Source organism: Narcine bancroftii, chromosome 11, assembly GCF_036971445.1.
Source record: "Narcine bancroftii isolate sNarBan1 chromosome 11, sNarBan1.hap1, whole genome shotgun sequence".
NCBI lineage: Eukaryota > Metazoa > Chordata > Chondrichthyes > Torpediniformes > Narcinidae > Narcine > Narcine bancroftii.
In genome coordinates, this window is record NC_091479.1 from 58,536,563 (window position 1) to 58,545,076 (window position 8,514).

Below are 8,514 nucleotides of genomic sequence, written 5' to 3' on the forward strand. Positions count from 1 at the left end.
GGAACAACACATCTCTCTCTGAAAACCTACAAGAACCTTCCTGAGTGGTAACCATTTATCTTTCGAGCATGAAAGCCTGGTGAACTGTATACATGTTAAATTCTGTGCACAGTATAATAATTGCCTACAACCAGTGAACTTGGAGGAATGAGACGTAAAATTGGACTGTGAACCAAAGAACTTTTCTGAACTTATATACACATTACACAAACGTGCGTTTAGAATTAGAAGGGGGTTAAGTAAGTTAATAATAGACAAGTCAAAGTTCATTTATATTTTCATGTTTAAAGATTATTAAAAGCAACTTTTTTAAGTAACCATTTGTCTTGGTGAATATCTATTGCTGCTGGGTTTTGGGGTCCTTTGGGGTCGTAACATTCCCAATTTTGAAATTCCTTTATTACTTTAATACATTTAAAAATAAATTATCTTTTGAAAAAGTTAATGAAGGATTCATTAATGGTGTTTTTAATGAAAGAAAATTTCCATCAATTTCTAATGTAGCCTTTTTTTAAACACTAAGCAAATGTTTTACAATTGGGGCATCTTTTATAGATCTTGATCTCATTTATAAATAAATTCTTCTGGTATAATTTATCCTATATTATCCTTCAATGTCTACCCAGGATGATTTAGTTGAAACAAACAGAAACTAAAATCGTCATTATTCTGCCATATTATTTTTTTAATTAGTAAGTTTTAAATCCCCTTGTTCATATTTCCTTTTCTAATGACTTTCTTACCATTTTCCCTTTCCAAAGAAATTTCCTAACTTGTTTATTTAAATCTTGAAAAAAATAATTGAGCTATAGATATAGGTAGTGTTTGAAATAATTATTGAATTCTTGTAAAAATATTCATTTTAATACAGTTAACTCTCCCAATTAACGTAATGGGTAAATTTACCTACCTCTTAAGATCTTCATCTATCTTTTAAAATATTGGAATGTAGTTTAATTTATATAATTATTTTTCAAATTATTATCAATACATATACCTAAATATTTAATATTATCTTGTGGTGGCTCACTCTCTTGTGGTGAACTGGCCCCACTTGTAACACCACATGGTGGGGCAGTCATGAGAAGATGGTGCTGTTGGGGGTTCCCCCTCTATTGTGTTTCCAGCCCAGCACACGCATGGGGCAGCAGTTACGATGTCATCACGCACGCGATGTCTGAGCTCAGGCTGCCCTTAAAGGGGAACGTGCTAGATTTGAATTAAACAGTCATTAATAACATCCCATTAGTAACATCCAATGTAGTAGCTTTTTGTTTCTTAGCGGTAGTTCATGCTACAATCTATCCATTTAAATTGAACTTTTTGTCAACATTGTGAATAATCTCCTTGTACCAATTCCATTACTTCACTTTTATCCCAATTTGTTTCATACCCTGAGATTTTCCCATATTGTAACAACTGGCTATAAAGCCCTGGCCTGGCAATGATAATTGTGGTTGAGTTAATCCATCGTCAGAAAACAAACTAATTTTATATTCAGTCTGGTTTATCTCAAATCCTTTCAACTGGCAATCATCTTGAATTTTTGGTGTGAGAGGTTCTATAGCTAGAGCAAACAAAGCTGGTGATAAAGGACATCCCTCTCTACTAGATCTAGTTAAATTAAAAGATTGAAATATCTGTCCATCTGTTATTGCCTTGGCTTTTGCATTTCTATATAGTGCCTTAATCCAATTTATAAAATTTACACCAAAACTAAATTTACTTAGAACCTTAAACAAATAATCCCATTTTAACTTCTGCATCTAAAGCTACTATAACACTTAGATCCTCTTTCTTCTGAGCTAAATGGTTTATACTTAATAAACTTATTATATTTTCCAGTTTGTCTATTTTTGACAAACCCCATTTGATCTATATTTATCAATTACTCATTAATCCTACTCGCTAATATTTTTGCTATAATTTTATAATCAACATTCAATAACTATAGGTCTATATGAAACTGGTTTTAATGGATCTCTATCTTTTTTAGGTATGTCAGTAATTATAGCCATAAAAAAAAGTTTATGGAAGACAAGGTTGTTCAAAAGCTTGTTCTACCACTTTCATAAATAATGGAATCAATAAATCTTTATATTCTTTATAAAATTCTATTGGGAACCAACCTTTCCTGGAGATTTATTGTTTTGTAAACTACAAAGTTTGTCATAAATCTTTTGTTCAGTAAAAGGACTATCCAAATCATCCTTACCTTCTTGAGTTAAGTTTGGTAATAACAATTGTGACAAATATTCATCTATAGCCACTTCATCATGCAACAATTCATAAAATTCCTTAAATACATAATTAATTTTTTACAATTTGTATGTCACTTCATTATTATTCTGTTGCATTGCATTTATTGTTCTAGAAGATTGTTCTGCTTTTAATTGCCAAGCTAACACTTTATGTGATAATTCCCCAATTTTATAAATTGGATTAAGGCACTATATAGAAATGCAAAAGCCAAAGCAATAACAGATGGACAAATATTTCAATCTTTTAATTTAACTAGATCTAGTAGAGAGGGATGTCCTTTATCACCAGCTTTGTTTGCTCTAGCTATAGAACCTCTCACACCAAAAATTCAAGATGATTGCCAGTTGAAAGGATTTGAGATAAACCAGACTGAACATAAAATTAGTTTGTTTTCTGACGATGGATTAACTCAACCACAATTATCATTGCCAGGCCAGGGCTTTATAGCCAGTTGTTACAATATGGGAAAATCTCAGGGTATGAAACAAATTGGGATAAAAGTGAAGTAATATTTCTGCTAAGACCGAAATATCATTTTCTATGTTCTGTATGTTAACATTGTATAATATTGTAGTTTTTTTTATTGACTAAACTTCTATATTGATCCTCAGAGGACGATTTTTGAATTTCCTTTTCCAATCGCGTTATTTTCTTTTCCAATTGATCTATATCCTTTATATATTCCTTTTTAAGTTTTGTAGAGTAACATCATTTGTCCTCTTAAATAAACTTTCAACGTATCCCAAATTATAAACATCTTCTGTTGAATGTTATATATGTTGTCTTATAAAAAAAACTCATCTTCTCAGTCATAAAGAATTTAATCTCCATCTATAAACTGAGTTGTTGTTTTTTCAGCAAATTCCAATTCAATCAACAGTAGAGAATGGTCACATAATACTGTTGTTTTATAAACAACATTCACATCTCTAGAATGATTTTGAGCAGAATGCAAAAAAAAAGTTAATTCTAGAATATGTATCAAACATTTTAGTGTAAAAAGGATGGATCCACAAACTTCCTCTCGCAAAGAATTCTGAGTTCTCATCGAATGTGGGGTTAGGACTGTTGGAAACGTTCTCGTTTATTCCTTCCACACTGAATAATGATGCTCCCCTCTGACAGCTCCCTCCGCCCCTCCTCCCGGGCAGCGGCCGCCCCGTCGCGTGATGGCGTTTCTTGGCCCAGTCGTGTACGCGCTGACGTCACAGGGCCTGCCAGCGTCCATGAGCGCCGTTCCCTCAGCAACGGGTTGATCCACGGAGGATGAGATTTACCCCGAGTGGTGGGAGGGGAGCAATCCGGGCCTTTGTTCGAGCTTCGCTGCGCTGAAGTGGAGCCGGAGTTGCCGAAGGGGTGAGTGCGGCCTTGGGGAGGAGGGCGAGCGACAGCAGGTTCGGCCGGGGCCTCGTCCCCCCACAGTGGGCCCGGTGAGGGAAGGGGCGGCGCGGGGAGGACAGGGACTGCGTCTCCTGTCACACGGGGAGGGAGAAGGGTCCCTGACAGCGCCTTGGGCAGCGAGTGTGTTTGGCTGCAGCCCGCGGCCGCACAGATGGGTGGGGCAGCAGTCGGACTGACGGTGGGGCGGGAGGGGAATACAGGGGGCAGTCAGACCAAGTGAGGGCGCGGCCGGAGGATCCACGGCAGTGATGGCATGGCACCTGCTCCCAGCTCCCCTAATACTCCCCCTCCCCCCAACGATTAGCCCTCTTCTGACGGTGACTCGGATTCAGATTATTGTCAGATGCAAACAGGAACCCTGAGATTCCTCCTTCCTGGCGCTGCAGAACCACCACCAAAAATTGGGGAATGACTCTTTAGTTAATGCAAGTAGTATTTACACTTTGGTAAATTCAGTAATGTTCATTGTTAATGTTAAGTCATAAGGTTTGAATGTTGGTGCTAGTCAGAGGACTTGGACACAATAATCTAACCTGAAACAAAATATTTTATTTTTTTTAGAGATCCAACGCTTCGGGCTCATGAGCCTGAACCACCGAAATACACCAATTAACTGACAAACCCCATGAGTTTTTTTTGTGAAGGCTGAAAGGGACCCACCCAGGTCACGGGAATAATTTACAAACTCCTTCCAGAAAACACAGGATCTGAACTCGGGTGCCTGGCGCTCTATTGGCGTGGTGCTAGTTACTCTGCTGGAGGAACTCAGCAGATTGAGCAGTGCCAGCGGAAGATAAAGAGAATTGCCAACGTTGCAGGCCAGCGCCTTTCTGACATCCCCCTCACCTCACGGTGATACAAAATATGGCCTGATATGTTCCAAAGAGGCACTGGGAAATAATCCTGGAATATATATTCCCCAATCAACATAAAAACAGTGACCCTTGTCATCATCGTTGATGGGATCTTTCTGTGCATTAATTGATGGTCATGTTTCCTCCATCATAACGGTCCAGCCATGGGAAATTGATTTGGGAGACACAGGGTCGAGAACAGCTTTGTTTTAAGACAATTGCTCAACACCTTTCATGGTGATGAAATCTCTTCATCCAAGAAAGTGCCCCATCAACATGTGAAAGAGAGTGCACAGGTGTGCAGGAAGTGACATCATGTGCCCGTGAGCTGCGACAAAACTCCCGAATCTTGTCAGGGGCTGAAGGTGGTTCAGCGCCAGGAGTGGAATCCTGGAACGGAAGGCTCCTGTGTTTCTGGGGCATGCAACACCCAGCTAGAGGACATTTCTCCCTGGGTCCCAGCCCTAATCCCAACCTTGGAGTTGATTTAACCCGCTGCCCTGCTCTCCAGGACACTCCATCAGGCTGAGCCTGCGCTGTGTGCCCTGGGACAGGGCTACATTGATTTATCCCCTGGTCACACTCTCTCATCCCCACAGCGATGAACCCATTTCATTGCTCTGACCGCGGGAAGAACTTTAAAAGTTCAAGTGAGTTAATGAAACACCACCAAGTCCACACGGGGGAGAGACCCTTCACCTGCCCTGAGTGTGGCAAGGGCTTCACCCATACCTCCAACCTGCTGACCCATCAGCGAGTCCACACTGGGGAGAGGCCCTTCACCTGCCCTGAGTGCAGCAAGGGCTTCACCCAGATATCCAACCTGCGGAGGCACCAGTGGGTCCACACTGGGGAGAGGCCATTCACCTGCCATGAGTGCGGAAAGATCTTCACCCAAACCTACCACCTGCTGTCCCACCAGCGGGTCCACACTGGGGAAAAGCTGTTTGTTTGCCCCAAGTGCGGGAAGGGTTTCACTCATACCTCCAGCCTGTTGAACCACCAACGGGTCCACACAGGTGAGAGGCCATTTGTTTGCCCCAAGTGCGGTAGGGGTTTCACTCGGACCTCCTACCTGCTGACCCATCAACGAGTCCACACTGGGGAAAAGCCATTTGCCTGCCCTGAGTGCAAGAAGACCTTCACCAACAGGTCCAACCTTGAGATACACCAGCGGGTCCACACGGGCGAGAGGCCCTTCACCTGCCCTGAGTGTGGGAAGGGCTTCACCCAGGCCTCCATCCTGCTGACGCACCAGCGGGGCCACACCGGGGAAAGGCCATTTGCCTGCCCTGAGTGCGAGAAGGCCTTCACCAACAGGTCCAGTCTTGAGATACACCGGCGCATCCACACAGGGGAGAGGCCTTTCACCTGCCCTGAGTGCGGCAAAGGCTTCACCCAGACCTCCAATCTGCTGGCCCATCGGCGGGTCCACACTGGGGAAAGGCCCTTCACCTGCCCCAAGTGTGGCAAGGGTTTCACCCAGACCTCCCACCTGCGGAAGCACCAGATGGTCCACACCGGCGAGAGGCCCTACACCTGCTTCAGCTGTGGCAAGAGCTTCACCCAGTCCTCCAACCTGCGGAGGCACAAGTGTGTCCACACTGGTGAGAGGCCCTTCAGCAGTGGCAAGGCTTCACCCACTCAGCCAGCCTGTTGAACCACCAGCAGGTCCACAATTGAGCTGGATTCTGATACTGATCTGAACTCACACCTCTGTCATTCTAATCAGGGCAGGACCATGTCCACCATCCCATCCCCATCCAGCTGATCTTAACAGCCCCCGTAACCATCCTGCAGTTTAATGTACTTGGCACATGCCAAATAAATGACTTGGATCTTGATCATCCGGTGTGTTGTCTGTTAAATAGCAAGGGCTGGACTTGGGATTTATTTAGGATTATTTGAATGGTTGTTCTGCTGTTGAGCCACAGAACAGCATCGAAACAGGTCATTTAGCTCATCTACTCTGTGCTGATCTATTATTCTGCCCAGTCGCATTGACTGTAAGGCAACTGATAGCTTCTCCCTCCTCTCCCTATTCTGGTGATGGAGGGGGCTGGTGGGATTCGGGATCAGGGAGCCTCACCATTTTGGGAGCAGTACCTGGGGTGGGGAGGGGGGTGGAGGTGTAAGAATCTGGCAGCCTTTGCCACAAGTGGGAATGGGTGTTTCATATACTGTCATTTGGAAACTCAAGGTGAATTAATGTTTTCCAAACCAAGGGGTATGGGGCATTGGCGGGCATTCGGAGTTGGGCCACAGATCATTCTTAATGGGTCATAAAGTTGGGCAGAAAACAGGCCTTTCAGCCCAGCTTCTTTGTGCTGTCCCCATTTGGCCCACATCCTTGTTACACTCTTTCGATCCATGTTCCTGAATATATGTCTTCTAAGTTCACCTGTTGTATTTGAAACTGCTGCTTGTTGTTGCAAAGAACACAGCACACTCTTTATTAGGCACCAAGTTAATCTGGGAGAACCCTTCCTGCTTTCAGCCTTGAAAGCTGTCTCCTGGGGTCTCCTCAAACAAAGGCACGTATCAACTTTTATATACTTGAGTAAACAGGTTGAACTAAAAGATTGCATCATTATTCTACATATGAGGAAAGTAACACCTCCTCCTCTATATCCCTGTACCAAGGTTGAATAACATTGTTTCAAAATGCAGAGTTACATTTATTTCACATTCAGCAATCCATTATCTGCACTGCCTGCATTCCAAAGCCATCTGCTGGTGCCTCCAAAAGGTTGTACCAGTCTGTAACACGCTCATGGTGAATCCTTAATCTTTCAAGCATCAGGCTTCAATTTTGTGTTCTAACTCACGTTAATACTTCTAAATTATTTTAATATTCACTTTAATACTACACACCTACCTCCACTACTTCCTCTTGTAACTCATTCCACATGCCCACCACCCTCTGTGTAAAGTTAAATATGGGAGTTTCCAGTTGCTGCAATTTCAGTGATACTGGAGGAGAAACTCAGCATGTCACACATCTATAGGTTAACCAGGTTTCGGGCCTGGGCTCTTCATCAAGGAATGGAGAAAAAGCAGACAGTCACCTGAATAAAAGAGGAGAGGAGGGAGGAAAGGCAGAGGAGCTCATGCTAACAGGAGAGAGGTCATAGGTGGATACAGGTGGGCAGAAAGAAGAGAAAAAAGCTGAGATTTGATTGGGAAGAGGTGTGGGGAGTTGGAAAAAAGGAGACGGGGAATAAGGAAAGAGTGAGGGACTTGGAGGGGTTTGATGGAAACTGGATGTCGATTTTAATCCCATCTGGTTGGAAAGTGTCCAGATGGAATATTAGAGGTTCCTTCAATTTGCAGGTAGCCTCAGTTTGGCACATGCCAAACATGTGGGTGTGGGAATTGGGTCTAGAATTGAAGTGGTTGCTCACTGGGAGAACCCAGTTATTTACAGCAGTCAGAACGAAGGTGCTCAGTGAAATAATCTTCCAGTCTTGTGTCCGATCTCTGATACAGAAGAGGCCGCATCAGGCACAATGTACCTCTGAGTCCTGGTGCCCCCCCTTGGGACGGTTGTAAATCTTTCCCCTCTTGCCTGAAATCTCTGCTTTCTAGTTTTAGACTCCCTTACCCTGGGGAGAAGATGATGACTGATGACTTTCTCCATGCCCTTGGTGATTTTTAAAAATCTCCATAAGGTCCTGCCTCCTTCCACTCCAGCCTCTCCTTACAATTCACAAGAATTTTGAATCCTTATTTTTTTGGTTCATTCAGCCTCGTTTGAGGCTATTTCTCTGCAGTCCTGCAGTTTTCCATTGAATTTCCTTTGGAAAGCAAGAGTGATGTCAAGGTTGGTGTAACAGTTAGCACTATGCCTTTACTGGGAGATCACTTTGTTGAGTACCTTCCCTCTATCCACTGAAACAGAGGGAACCTACCAGTTCCCAACCATGTCAATTCCATGCACCATCTCCACACTGACATGTCATTTGGTGGCCTCATTTACTGCCACACTGAGGCTACC

At 43.2% G+C, this 8,514-nt stretch overlaps 1 protein-coding gene across 1 annotated transcript in view; it reads left to right on the forward strand.

The window, feature by feature from the left end:
- Positions 1-6,361, forward strand: part of LOC138745780 (zinc finger protein 585A-like) — a 45,612-nt gene extending 39,251 nt beyond the window's left edge. The window contains exon 3 of the mRNA XM_069903076.1: positions 5,208-6,361. Within this exon, the coding sequence (XP_069759177.1) occupies positions 5,208-6,177 (970 nt within the window). The 3' untranslated portion in view covers positions 6,178-6,361. The remainder of the gene's footprint in view (positions 1-5,207) is intronic.
- The last annotated feature ends 2,153 nt before the right edge of the window (positions 6,362-8,514 follow it).